Genomic DNA, 15,184 nt, shown 5'->3' on the forward strand with positions numbered 1-15,184 from the left:
CCAGATGCTCTCAACAAAATGAACTCATATTGACCAGTAAAATAAATAAAATAAATGGCTTAGTTCTTTACTTTCATACTACATTCAAAAACTGATCTTCTAAGAGATAAATCTTACAAGTTCAAGTAGGTAGACAACAGCTGAAGTTGGAAATACTATAATTCCTTGCCTGTTGCAACAAAGGCTTTTGCAGAGGAGATAATAGTTCCTACACAAATTGCTTAAATTATATCTTAGGATACCAGTTTTTTGGCATTTTTTTAAAGTTATGTAAAATAGTGATGGTAGTCAGATGTACTTATTTATCCATTTCATTCACACAGAGGAAATATATATTCTAAACAAGAACATAAGACTAAATTTAGAGTAGACTGAGAACCAATACTGATTTTTCCCCTTTGTGGCCTATTATTTTACAGGTAATAGGTAATCCTCACCTCATGACAGTCATTTGGACTGGAATGTCCATCATTAAGCAATGCAGTCATGAAGTGCAATATCATGAGGCCATATCGCCAAGTGATGGCGGCTGTGGCGGTTCTCACTGCTGTTAAGTAAATATCGTGGGTCATTAAGCAAGGACTTATATGATTGTGACTTCCTGCCAGCTTTCCACAAGCATAGTCACTGGGGAAGCTGGCTGGAAGTCATGAGTCCTGGATGGCTTGAGAAGAATCCAGTGGGCAGGTGAGTACTATGAAGTGAGGTGAGCTGCAGCACTGTGTGAGTGTGTATGGGCTAGAGAGGGAATGCTGCAGTACACTATGGAGTATGAGATCTCTGGGCTCTCGCATTCCATAGGCAGTTCCCTGGGAGAAAAGGTAGCAGGAGCGACTTGCAACCTTCCTTGCAGGGTTCTCCAGTGACTTTGCTCATGTGAAGCCAGAAGGGAAGGTTACAGATGGCGATCACATGACAGCAGGATGCTGCAACCATCACATAAGCTAGTTGCCAAATGCCTGGAACTTTGAATTTTGAGGACTGATTATAAGCACCACTTGTTCAGCACCGTCACAACTTTGAACGGTCACTGAATGAGTGGTTATCAAACGAAAAGTACCTACAGAAATTAGAATTAGAATAAAAGGGACCTTGGAGGTCTTCTAGTCCAATGCCCTGCTTAGGCAGGAAACAATATAATTAATTCTTCTAACGTAGATAATTCAAAATCCTATTGAATCTCTCCATGCTCTTTGGATGTATTTAAAAAAATGTAAAAAAACCCCCACCAACAACCTTGTACCTATAGGAACACCTGACACTTTCAGCATTTTGTTTACAGTGAGCTGAAATGGATATAAAAAGGAAGGTGCGCTAATGGAAGACACTGCAAAAATTAGAGAATGAAACTATTATCTTTTTTCCCCCCCGAAGTGTCCCAGAAACCACAACAAAAAGTAGCTTGACTGGTTTTTGATTTGAGATAATAAGATACAAGTTGCGCAAGAGGAAGAGATCATAAATGAGAAAAAAGACCAGGAAAGAAGGTCTAAGAATTGTTAGGAGAAAACTTTGGAGAAAGCTTTGGTTGAAGGGAAGTTCTATAAGGTCTCCGAAAGGGCTGCTGAACTGTGAACTTACAGGAATTGATCGACTCAGGTATCTTGCTGAAGAAGCAGCGAGCCCCGTAAAAGATCTGAAGGTGTTGTACTCCTCTGCCAGGACGTTGGGAGAATTGACATAGTTGTTGAGGTTGGTAGTGCTATTGCCTCTCCTGTTGTACAGATTGTTGTTCAGCTCATGATAATTTCCGGCAGGCAACAGTGCACTGCCATTCAAATGACTGGAGAGTTGGCTTACAGAATAACCTGTCCTAGAGGATGATAATGTCAGTTTGCTCTCAGCATCATCTGAAGCAGCATGCAGGTTCCCTAGAGAACTGGCTAACCTGGAGTTTACGGAAAAGCTGAATGGAAAACATACGTGGGGTAAAAAGACACACAAAATGTACGCACATGTGATGATCAATGCAAGACATGCTTTAAAAGGCACTTAGGGAGAAAAATCACTTTCTCGATATTAAATGGGGGGCAACATACAGCTTAATCCTTTCAGTAACTTATGGGGAAACCATTGGGAACATTTTAGGATAAAGAACAGTTGCAAAATAATTGCAGTGCTTTGAAGAAACACATAGATGTTTATCTCTTTATGCAACACTTTTCTTGCTGGTTATTTTTATCAGCTGTTATTTAAAGGGGATTTCCTTTAGGTTTCTATAAGCTGGAGTAGGCCAGTATGTGGGAAATTATTTTGAAAAACATGCATGTAGTTCTTTTAACATGAGATCAATGGGATGACATGAATGTAATTTTATTAGTGTTCACAGACACTTATTCCCATAGCCAAACTAAGGTATCTGAAGCAAGTATTTAAAGTTACACCATTTAAAGTTACATCATTTAAAGTTACGTCATTTAAAGTTACACTCAGAATTTCTTACACAAGAGATCCCAAATTGCAAATGGAAAAATACAGTATTTGTTCCTATACTCCCTCTTCCCAAAAGCTAAAAGACATAGCAGAGTTAAAAAAATACCTTTTAAAATGTGGAACTGAAGATGGAGCATGTCTATTTATTCTCTTTGCTGCAGGTGATGCCGAAACCATAACTTTGGTGGCTTTCAAAGGAGATATGGACCCTTGAGAGAGAGCTGCTGTATTCAGTCTGAAAATATACCAATAGGAAGCAAAAATATGTTCATATGATTGAAACAATATTTACTTTTCTACCCTTCATTTAGTTTTCATACTAGGATCACTGAATATAAATATTTACATAAATAAATATTACAACTTCCTCAGGGTTTGCGTATGATGAATTGTGTCTTCTACAATTGGGATCTAAAGATGACTGGACACAGTAAAACATGGAGGAACAGGAAAATATTTTATTCTATGAGCACAGTTCTGTGTGTGAATCAGAACACTATGCCAAGGGATCTTCCCATCCTTTGGGTACTTTTCAGGGCTCGTGTTTGGTCTTGGACTGTAAATGAAATTTTGACCTAATTCAGGGGTGTCTCTAAAGAAGAATATAACTGAAAAAGTCTTTCATGTTTGAAGAAAGCTACATATGAACCTTTGGGTACAAATTTCAAGCAGTGAACAGCATGGAGGTTTATTGCATAAGTATGTTCCCCCCACCCCCAATTTCTGTTTTTGAACGTTATTAATTCATTTAAAATTGTGGATGCATACATAGTAAAACAGATTCTTAAAATATAAGTGCAGCTTCTTGCAGATGTTATTATTTTTCAGTACCAAATGCACATGTTAATTCCAATATTTTGATTCCCCCCTAATTATTTCCCATTTTTTATTTCATTTTACAAGGCAAGCCCCCCCCCCCAAAATCAGAAAATTAACAGATACATCACTGAATATCCATTTCAAAAGTGACAACTATTTTGATTGCAATCATGTTTGAAATTTAGCGGCAAATAATCCATCTCTGAATTTCTGTATTGACTTGTCTACTGGTCTTCCCCACTAAGACACTGGTACCCTATATTTTTGCCTCTGGAATGTAAAATCACTCGAGGCTCTGCTAATCATCTTTGCTGTTCAGGTTCTGGATGAAATCATTTAAAGAGGTGGGAGAAAGTGCCGTTAATAGGTTGATAATAAATCTCCCTCTCTCTTTTCTCCATCTTGTAACAAATTCTATGAAAAATAGTGGAAACCCCTAACACAGTGTAAATGCCAATGGAATTAGGATAAACAAACTGAAACACATGATCCTCAAAATGGATGAATAATGGCTTGAAGTATAGGTTATGTGTAGAATTTAAAGATTTAAATCAACAGTTTGGACATGCCTTTTCAATTTTGTAGTAACAGAATTTAGTAATAGAGAAGGTGGTTAGATATATATTTTATATTTCTAGTTAGCCAACTGCACCTCTTCCTAAAAAGGATGGCCCTGAAAATCATTCAAAGATTCGTAGCATCCAGCTTTATACCACACAATGCAATTTCCATAAAATCACCTGTGACTTGAAATTTCAGAAGTATTTCAAAGAATGAACCTGCTATTGAATTAACCAGGCTCCAAATCCATAATATCTGCAGACAATTGAGAAAGCTGATTTATACAGTGGTATCTTTGGTACTCATCATTAATTGGTTTCAGGAGGTGCAACGAGTAGCAAAAATGATAAATACTTAACAAATGTTTCCTATAAGGAATAATGTAGTGAGTCACAAGGCAGCCGACAACGACAAGTTCTAGCTTGTGCAATTAAGTACCAAACAAACAATGAGTACCAGGACAAAATTTTCATGTCAAAATGCATTGAGTACCAAATTCGATGAGTTTCAAAGCAGTTGAGTACCAAGGTACCACTGTACCTTTAAACTGCATCCCATCCTTCTGGTTAGCCTTCCTTAATGCTGGCATTTCTGCTCAAAGCAGTTTTCTCCTGGCAGGCATTTGAGGCTGTCTCCCTCACAACGTTTAGTTTTTAAATTGCTGCCAATAGTTTTCAGGAAAAGACAGCTGCTCTAAGGAGCTGCAGGCAAGTGACAGATAATGCTTTTTTGGAACTGAATCCAAAGTCCCATACATCTTCAAAAGGTAACTTGCCCCATGGAAATGTATCAGTGCTAGTATACTGCGATATATGAATCAGGCTTCAATGAGACAGTTCAATTTGCTTTAAATATTACTATAGTTTTATCTATGAAGAATTACATATCAAGCCATGAAGCTGTATGTAAGATAGTTTTCCAAAATTTAATTTTTGCCCACTGAAGTCTCAAAGAATAGACAATAGACATGTGTCGTGTGCTATACATGTATAGACCCAGTTTATCCACAAGCACGATTGCATGGGATCACAAATATAAATGTTTGCTATTTCACAGTCTGATTAGTAAGGTTATGAAATATTATTAGTAAGAACAAATTCCAAAACCATTCTTTGATCTACAAATTTAACACAGTGAACAGCTTTTACCACTACAGCGCTATTCTATTTAGTAATATTTAGTAATTACTAGTAATATGTAATAATTACATAATTATTATTGCAACAGGAAAAATTCAGAAGGCTTCTATAAATGAACTTGCTTTTTTCTAAACAATCAAAACAAATACCTGAAAGGCTGGGATATGGATCTGACGTGTGTTTTCATATCTTCTAGCCTAAAAAGTCAATAATATTTTACATAAGAAGTGTCAAAGTAAAAAGGATATATTATATATTACTGAATTTATATAGCCAATATTTATTTGCCCAACAATCTAATACACTAAATTAAACACATATCCCACAAATTCAGAAAAGCAGTCAAGCAAGCGGGCAGGCAATTAAGTAAGTAAATATGTCAATAAATAAATAAATAATACATAAATTCTGGAGTGTCACCCAGATCCCTCTCTGAATCTAGCAGATGTCTTCCTTAAAAGGAAATTATTTCTACCATTGCTCATGAAGACTGGAAATTGGCTGAATCCATCTCCCTATGGAAGGAATTGGCAAGACAGTGCCATCAATAAAAAATCTTCAGGCTTGGTGCTCGCACACTGTCATTTACATAACCTGGTACTCAAAATAGGATTCTCTTCAATGATCCTAACATGAAGAAGGTCAAACATGCAATTGAATTACAATCCCCATCACCCCATGCTCTCATTTTGTTGGCTAGTACAGTAGAGAGTTCAGAGTTCGACACACTACCCATCTGTAGGATAAGTGATAGGAGTAACAAGTCAATAGTACAGCACACAAGGTTGTCATGGCCAGGTTCAATCACTAGCACCTTCATATAAACAAAATGAGGGACATATAGTAGATTAGGGCTAAAACTTTTAGCTGAACACTGGAAATATGCTGCCAGGTGATCATTTCAGTTTTTACTTTTACTTTCCATCTCGGTTATCGTTTATCAACCAGAAGAAAAGCAAGGTAGGAAAAAGCATGGAGAGCATGGCAGTTGGAATTCTCTCCAGCCTCCTCAACATCAGTAGTTATAGGAGGATCTGCATTTTCTTCTGTGTATCAAAGTACTACATTGCATCTGCAAGTCCTTGCCCAACTGCCTTCCTCTTAGGAACACCCAGGAGGATTATATTCTTTTCTTCTGCAGACTTTTCTGAACCATTTCAGCCAACTTTTTCCTCCCCCCCCACGCCCCATAGTAAATTTTGCTGTTTTTCCATTCATCTTTCGTAGAGTTTTGTTTATGAACCGAGAGTCCCTTTGTATAATTTCTTTCCAAAATTCTGTTGGGTTGAAGAAAAAAAAGATAACTATCAACAACTGCAGCGAAAATAATCAACCGATATAAAAACCTTGGCTGGAAAGGAAGGAACCATAATTACTGGGACAGAACCGATGCATCAATAATCTGGAAGCTGATGCCTCGTTTCAGCTGCCTCAGAATTTTACAAAGCTTTTCTAGCATCCCTTTCAATTCATCTTGCTCTTTTAGGGCCTCTGACCACAAGATGACTATTAAGCAACCAAACGTATTCTGAACTTTATTAAAAATGCAGCCTGATTTTTTTTTTTTGGTGGGGGGGGTGACCTTCATGGAACATAAAGACAAAAAAAAAATAGTACTCCACAGTCTAACGGACTGCTACAACCTTAGAAATGTCATAAGGATTGCCAATAGAGGCTTATCTCCCTGATAATCTTATGGATAAAATACATCCCTTTTTGTCATTATTGGTAGTCCTCGATGTACAGTCACAAATGGGATCAGAACGTCTATCACTAAAGTGGCTCACTAAATGGTTAAGTGAGTCACACCCAATTTTACAACCTTTTTTTGCCACTGCAAGCGAATCACCACAGTCGTTAAGTGGGTATCTGTCTGTTAAGCAAATCTGGCTTTTCCCGTTGACTTTGCTCCCCTTCCCCCCTGCCGGAAGGTTGTAAATTGTGATCAGATGACCCCAGGATGTTGCAACCATCATAAATACATGCCAGTTGCCCAAACTAGATCACCTGACTCTGGGGACGCTGTGATGATTACGAGTGCAAGGATCAGCCATAAGTTGCTTTTTAAAGCACGTCATAATTTCAAACAGTCATTCAATTAATGATCATAAATCGAGAACTACTTGCCACTTCTTGTATGCTTTAGCAGCTGATCAAATTTATAGACGGCGCTTGGGTCTATACCTATCTCCCTCACTCACAGCCCGGCCGACGCCTTGGTGGACACCTGGGAAAGGGCTGCCACCGAGGCGCTTGACCGTGTTATACCCTTGCGACCCCTGATCCGGCGCAGATCCCGATGGACCCCATGGTTTTCTGTGGAGCTCCGGGAGATGAAGCGTCGGAGACGGGGTCTGGAGAGCAGTTGGAGATCCAGCCGGTCTGAATCTGACCGATTGCGGTTGAGAACCGCTACGAGGTTTTACCTCGTGGCGATGAGGACAGTGAAGTCTACTTCGCTGCCCTCATCGCGTCTGCAGATAATCGCCTGGCCGCCCTGTTTAGAGTGACCCACTCCCTCCTTAATCAGGAGGTGAGGGAGGAGCCCTTGCAGGGGCGGGCCGAGGAGTTTAGTCATCATCTTGTGGACAAGATCGCTCAGATTCGGGCCGGTCTGGATTCTGAATGGGCGGAGACTGACGGGGAAGAATCGAGCAGTCTTGAAAGCGTCATTTGGAATGAATTTGATCCTGTGACCCCGGATGAAGTGGACAGGATCATGAGGAGACTGAGTTCCACCACGTGTTTATTGGACCCGTGCCCCTCTTGGCTGGTGTATGCAGCTCGGGAGGAGACACGAGCCTGGTTCCAGGCAGTAATAACTGCTTCTTTGAGGGAGGGTATCTTTCCTGCTGCCTTGAAGGAGGCGGTGGTGAGACCCCTCCTCAAGAAGCCTGCTCTGGACCCGGCTATTTTAAACAACTATCGTCCGGTCTCCAACCTTCGCTTTTTAGCGAAGGTTGTTGAGAGCGTGGTGGCGCATCAGCTTCCTTTGTTCCTGGAGGAAACTGATTATCTAGACCCGTACCAATCGGGCTTTAGGCCCGGGTACAGCACGGAGACGGCATTGGTCGCGCTGGTGAATGATCTCTGGTGGGCTCGGGGCAGGGGTTGTTCCTCTGTCCTAGTCCTGTTAGATCTCTCATCAGCTTTTGATACCATCGACCATGGTATCCTACTTTGGCGTCTCAGGGGGTTGGGAGTGGGGGGCACTGTTTCACAGTGGTTCTCCTACCTCCTGGGCCGCTCGCAGTCGGTGTTGATGGGAGGGCAGAGGTCCGCCCTGAGGCCTCTCGTTTGTGGAGTCCCTCAGGGGTCGGTCCTCTCTCCCCTCTTGTTCAACATCTACATAAAGCTGCTGGGTGAGCTCATTCGCGGTTTCGGGGTGGGGTATCATCAGTATGCTTTTTCTTTCCACCCCGAACCAACCCAGTGATGCCCTCGACGTGATGTCCCGTTGCCTAGAGGCAATCCGGGTTTGGATGGGGAGAAACAGGCTTCGACTCAGTCCCGCCAAGACTGAGTGGCTGTGCATACCGGCATCTCGGATGAACCAGTTTTGTCCATCGTTAACTATGGGGGGGTGAGGTGTTACCCCCCGTTGATAGGGCTCGCAACTTGGGCGTCCTCCTGGACTCACGGCTCAGTTTGGAAGATCATATAGGAGCTGTGACCAGGGGGGCTTTTGTCCAGGTCCGCCTGGTGTGCCAGTTGCGGCCCTATCTGGACTGAGATGCCCTATGCACAGTCACTCATGCGCTCGTGACCTCCCGGTTAGACTACTGCAATGCTCTCTACATGGGGCTGCCCTTGAGGACCACTCGGAGGCTTCAGCTGGTGCAGAATGCAGCCGTGCGAGTTGTGATGGGTGTCTCCCGATACTCCTGTGTAACACCTCTCCTCCACGAGCTGCATTGGCTTCCGGTTGCCCTCCGGGTGAGATTCAAGGTACTGGTGATGACCTATAAAGCCCTAAATGGCATGGGTCCGGATTATCTTAGGGAGCACCTGCTGCCAGCATCAATTTCCCATTGTCCTGTGCGCTCCCACAGGGAGGGCCTCCTTAGGGTGCCGCCAGTGAGTGCCGGCGGGTGATCCCCAGGGAAAGGGCGTTCTCCGTGGGTGCGCCTGCCCTATGGAATGATCTGCCTGTGGATCTCCGGACTGCCCCCGACCTTCATTCGTTTCCCCGGGACCTAAAAACCTGGTTATTTGATTTATCTGGCCTGGACTGATGGGTTTTAAATTTTTAAATTTTTGGGCTATTAATTGTTATTTAATTTTATTTTAACTCTATTTTAACTTATATTGTTTTTTAACTTTGCCCTGTAAACCGCCCTGAGTTCTTCGGGAATAGGGAGGTATATAAAACCAATAAAATAAATAAATAAATAAATAAATGTACTGTGGAAGGATGCTATAACCATACCCTAAATCAGGGATAGGCAACCTTAGCTCTTTTATGACTCGTGGAGTTCAACTCCCAGAATTCCTGAGCCAGCCATGCTCATGAGCCATGCTGGGCTCAGGAATTCTAGGAGTTGAATCCACGAGTCATAAAAGAGCCAAGGTTGCCTACCCCTGCCCTAGATCATTAGAAAAGTAAAATAAAATTCAGTGTGATTTTTTTTAAAGAAAAATTCAATATTAGTACAGAATCATTCAAGTCTGAATAGGTTACCTAAGAGCTCCTGTTGTAGCTGAACGTGGCTGCCTCTGAAGTTTTAAGGCACGAAGTTGATCTCCCTGAGTCAAGTCACTCTTCATTTCTAAATCTTCTTCCAAATCATTCTGGAAAACACGAAATAATTTACTTTAAAAAAAAACATTTTGAGGACAAAATCTATGACACAAGAATCACCACGGGTTTCGCTCTCTCTCTCATTATTTTGACTCCTCCTGACAATTTACTGGTAGAATTTATATCTATGAAAATATTTTAAGCAAAAAAAAAAAGGAATAACACAACGAAGACAAACTTAACAGTGAATGCGTGCACAACAGACTGAAGGGAAATTGTTGGAAAATAAATACTACATATTTAAGCAATGGGGAGTTTAACTTGTCCCAGATTTCCATATGACTGAAGGTCAAAAAGCACAATGTAGTGTGAGCACATACATGCTTTCCTTCTTTTTACAGGGTTATTGGTGGGAGGCTGGCCAAGACTTTACAGTTAAGGTAAGGGGGAAAACCAGCTGCAACACCACAGCTGATCACAGAGTTCTGGGTGACCATGGGCCAATCACTTTCTCTTAATCCAAGCTACCCCACCATTGGTATGCCCACTTAAACTTGCAGAGAAATGGTGCAGTACAAATATAAAACAAATTTAATAAATAATCACAGCGATTCTTTCCACACCTCTTTAAAATAGCAGGAAAACCTTTAACATTGACACGTGAGAACATTTTTGCCTTCTGCTTCTTTACCTTGCTCCTTGGAGTGAAACTTTTGGCTTAAATTAAACCAAAGTTTTATGATGTCAGGAATCAAGTTACAAAGGAGGAAAATAAGTCATCATTAATATGACGACACTGATTAATTTTCAGTCACTAAAACACCTATTTTAGACTGCAGTTTTGGCAAAGGGCTATTGAACCTATCATATTTGCATGGGATACCACTGCGTTCCACCTTGTTCTTTATTCTTTCTTTGCCAAGTCCTGCAATGTGCTACTTCAATAATCATACTGACTTCTTTTATTATAAGGGTTACAACACAAATATACTATATATGTCAAACATTTTGAATATATTCAAAATGTACTTCAAATATTTTATTTCTGAAATTATTGACATGTTCTTTAGGTGTGATTGGAGGTTATTCCAGTGCAACCTTACCTCTATATATTTATCCAAATTTTCAATTCTAGTTGAGGTTCCACTGATAGAAATTTCATCGAAGCCAGATAAAACTTTGCTCAAACTATCTTCAGCGACTTCTTTTGTTTTCTGTTTAGTTCGGAATATGTCGCCTTGGATCCACAACATCGACTGTTTTCTGTTCAATAGTACCAGAAATAAAATTAGTACCAGTGGTATTGTACTATAGAAGATGAAGTGTGGCTTTCTTTCAAAATACAGTATGTGCCTTTCTAATCTTTAAATCTGTGCAATCTCACACAATTATTGGATGATCTAGTTAGGGACACCGTGGCTCAGTGGGTTAGGACGCTGAGCTTGTCAATCAGAAGGTTGGCAGTTTGGCGGGTCGAATCCCGAGTGCCGCGTAACAGTGAGTGCCTGTTACTCGTCCCAGCTTCTGCCAACCTAGCAGTCTGAAAGCACGTAAAAATGCAAGTAGAAAAATAGGGACCACTACGGTGGGAAGGTAACAGCGTTCTGTGCGCCTTTGGCGTCTAGTCATGCCGGCCACATGACCACGGAGACGTCCTCAGACAAGCGCTGGCTCTTCGTCTTTGAAACAGAGATGAGCACCGGCCCCTAGAGTCGGAAACGACTAGCACGCATGTGCGGGGGAACCTTTACCTTTACCTAGTTAGACTTTGGCCCTTATAATTAAAATGTTTGTCACTAGAAGAGAGCATTTGGAGGTCAGGGTCGAAATAAGAGGTCCTTAGTGCTCTCTGAGCTTGGTTGTTTTCTTGCAGAATTTTTATTATCCAAATTAGGTGACATCATCAGATGCAACAATACAATCAAGCTCAGAGAGCACCAAGAACTCCTAAAACACTTATTTTGGATATTCTCTGGGCAGCATTTGGGGTTTATTGCAGGTAAGAAAATGTCCACTTAGACGTTTGAAACTAACAGATGAAAGAGACTGTGGTTGATTTAGAAAAAAAAATCAACACAACTGAATCTTATTTACAAAGCCTATTCTTATAGAAAGGGGGTCCGGTGACTTAGTGGTTAAGGTGCTGGGCTTGTCGACTAGAAGGTTGGCAATTTGAGACCCAAGTACAATGTGATGGGGTATGAATTGTCTTTAAAAAGACAGACGCGAGACCATAGGCAAGATTCGAAAGGTTTATTCGGTTCAGCTCCCGGCAGCTGACTGTCAAAACAATCCGGGCTTATATAGCGAACTGTCAAAACAAACAGCCAATCAGGTAGCGGTATTTCCCCGCCGTTCGGAGGACGGCCAATCAACAAACAGTACTTCGACAGCTCGGCGGCTGTCGGGGAATTCCTCTCAGCTGAGCGCTTAGCTCAGTTCGGAGGACCAGGTTGAAGACTGCGGATTTGACAGTTCCGGGAACTGTCAAATCTGGCGCGTGCGCGTTGGCCTCCGGCAGCCCCTTTGACAGCTGTCAACGGGAATGGCGGCCGGCTGGGCGGTGCGCGTGCGCCGTTGCTTCGGGCGGCCATTTGACAGCTGTCAACTGTCAAATGTCGGCCGGGCCGGCTTTTTCTTTGCGGCTTGGAAACTCCTGGTTTCCCGATATGATTCACCCCCTTCCCCCCCCCTGAAAAGGTATGTTATGCATAACAACAGTTGAACATTTTAAAACAGTATGGTTAACAGGTTCTTTAACAGATGGCGGGTTTCCCTTCCATTCAAAGTCCGCGAGGTATGCGGGGGGTCTTCTGGCTCGGCTGGACCGTCGGGGGCAGGGGTTGCTCCCTTCGGGTTGCGTGGCTGGAGGAGTTGTTTCTTGGTGGGGCTCAGCAGGTGGTTGTGGGTCCTGGGGAAGGAGTTCGTCAGGTCCGGGGGTGTCGGCTGGTGTAGGCTCGCCCGGAGTCGGTTGCAGAGGGGGGTTGGGCAGTGACCTGGGTCGGAGCTGGTCCGAGTGTCTGCGTTGTATGAGTCCAGTCCCAGTGTCCACTGTGTATGATAATGGTCCTGTTTGGTCCAGGATAACCCCCTGAACCCACTTATCCCTTCCCCCATAATCTCGGGACCAAACATTCTGTCCTTTGGAGAATGTTTTTGGCTGGGTGTTGGGTGTTAATTCGGCCGCCAGTCTGTCGGGGTGGAGTCTGTCGAGTCGTGTCATCAGGCGGCGGCCCCATCGTAGTTCGGCTGGGCTTTTGCCGGTGGATGTGCAGGGCGTAGAATGGTGGGCTAAGAGAAATTGTGACAAACGACGGTGCCAGTTTCCTGTGATGATTCTTTTAAGGGCGTCTTTGGTGGTCCTCACCATAACCTCCGCAAGGCCGTTGGACGATGGGTGGAAGGGAGCCGATGTTGAATGCCTAATACAATTTCTCCTCGTGAAGATCTGAAAGTCATGAGAAGTAAATTGAGGGCCATTGTCTGAAATAATAACGTCGGGGAGACCGTGTGTTGCGAAGATTCCCCTGAGGGCTTGAATGGTTGCGGCAGACGTTGTGCTGTGAACCGGGAGAACCTCCAGCCATTTGGAATAACTATCTACAACTATGAGGAAGACCTGTCCCTGGAAGGGCCCGGCATAATCAATGTGGATGCGGGACCAGGGGTTTTTTGTGAGTTCCCATTTGTGAATTGGAGCTCTGGGCTGGAGTGGGCGGGATTCTTGGCATAGGTAGCAGCCAGCAATGTACTTTTCTATGTCTTGGTCTATTCCTGGCCACCAGACGTAGCTGCGGGCCAGTGCTTTTGTTTTTACGATGCCAGGGTGGCCTTCATGTAATGTGTCTAGTACTTTTGGTCTGTGTTTGGAAGGCACGATTACCCTGCACCCCCAGAGTAAACATCCTAAGTGTGACGTTAGTTCGGTTTGCCTGGAGAAATATGGCTGAAACTCTGTGCCTGGGCAAGAGGTTTGCCAGCCTGTGTGTACCCATGCTAACACTCTGCTAAGTGTTTTGTCTGATGAAGTTGCGGTAGCGATATCTTTTGCTGTCAGTGGGCATTCTGGGAGCTCTTGAATAGCTAAGATGTTGCCCGCTGGGGCTGGTTCTGGTTCTGTGTGGGGTAGGGGCAATCTGCTGAGGCCGTCAGCGTGACACATTTGGTGTCCAGGCTTGTATATTAATTGGTAGGAATATGCTGTGAGGAATGTTGTCCAGCGCAACATCCTGGGAGATAAGATTTGGGGTGTCTGACAGTCCCAAGTGAATAGTCCTAGCAGTGGTTTGTGATCTGTGTAAATCACAAAGGGGCGGCCGTAAAGGTAATCGTGAAATTTTTTTATTCCTGCTACGATTGCCAGGGCTTCTTTATCAATCTGGGCATAATTTCTTTCCGTTTTGGAAAGAGTTCTTGAATAATATGCCACCGGGGCATGGGTGCCGTTGCTGTCTAAATGGCTTAAAACTGCTCCAATCCCGTATGGGGATGCATCGCAGGCTAGGCAGAGGGGTTTGTCTTCTTTGTAGTGGGAGATAGTGGCGTTGCTGGAAAGCATTTGTTTGAGTGTTCTAAAACTGTTTTCGTGGGCTGTTGTCCACTGCCAGGCTGCCCCTTTGTCAAGCAGCCTGTGGAGGGGTTCTGCGATTGTTGCTTTCCCTGGCAGGAAAGCATGGTAAAAATTTAAAAGTCCAAGGAAAGCTTGGAGCTCGGTTTTATTCTTTGGGGTAGGGGCAGCTTTGATAGCAAGGACTTTTGAGTTCGTGGGGTGAATTCCCTGCGAGTCAATTTTGTAGCCTAAGAAATCTGCAGATGGGACGCCTATAGAACATTTTTCCCGTTTAAGTTTTAGCCCCGCCTCCCTAAATCTTAATAATACTTCTTGTAGCCTGTCTGCTAAGTTGTTTTCTGATTCCCCTGCGATGAGTATGTCATCGAAATAGGGGCATACACCTGGGATTCCTTTTAATGTTTTCTCCATGACTTCCTGGAAGATGCCAGGAGCCACTGAGATGCCGAATTGGAGGCGGTTCACCCTGAAAGCGCCTCGGTGTGTGACAATGGTTTGTGCCTCAGCTGTCTCTCGGGTGACAGGTAGTTGGAGGAAGGCATGCGCTAGGTCGAGTTTGGCGAATATTGAACCGGACCCGATTTCTGACAGCACGTCCCTGACAGCTGGCACTGGGTATGCATGGGGATTTAAGGCGCGGTTTAGAGTCGCCTTATAGTCTGCGCATATTCTGACGTCACCATTTGGTTTGACTGGTGTGACTATGGGAGTTTCCCAGGTTCCCCCGTCTGTTGGTTCCAGGACCCCAAGGCTGACTAAACGGTCTAATTCTGCCTCGATTTTTTGTTTCAGCGCAAAGGGGACCCTTCTTGCCTTGATGCGGATGGGACCTACCTCAGGTTTTAATTTGAGGTCTATAGGGGTGCCTGTGTATTTGCCAAGCGTTCCGTCGAAAACGTCTGCGAACGCCTGGCAAACCTG

General features: G+C 43.4%; 1 protein-coding gene across 3 annotated transcripts in view; it reads right to left on the minus strand.

Annotated features, from left to right (window-relative positions):
• CDC14A (cell division cycle 14A) overlaps positions 1 to 15,184 on the minus strand; it is an 86,655-nt gene that overhangs the window by 7,118 nt on the left and 64,353 nt on the right. The window contains exons 11-15 of one of the 3 annotated variants that reach the window (XM_083359926.1): positions 10,797 to 10,956; positions 9,634 to 9,743; positions 5,102 to 5,149; positions 2,540 to 2,668; positions 1,582 to 1,813 (exon numbers count right to left, since the gene is read on the minus strand). In XM_083359926.1, the coding sequence (XP_083216052.1) occupies positions 1,582 to 1,813; positions 2,540 to 2,668; positions 5,102 to 5,149; positions 9,634 to 9,743; positions 10,797 to 10,956 (679 nt within the window). Of the gene's footprint in view, positions 1 to 1,581; positions 1,907 to 2,539; positions 2,669 to 5,101; positions 5,150 to 9,633; positions 9,744 to 10,796; positions 10,957 to 15,184 lie in introns of all 3 variants that reach the window. The other 2 variants (XM_083359925.1, XM_083359927.1) reach the window with 2 other exon arrangements.

The sequence above is a fragment of the Vipera ursinii genome (genome assembly GCF_947247035.1).
Source record: "Vipera ursinii genome assembly, chromosome: 3".
Lineage (NCBI taxonomy): Eukaryota > Metazoa > Chordata > Lepidosauria > Squamata > Viperidae > Vipera > Vipera ursinii.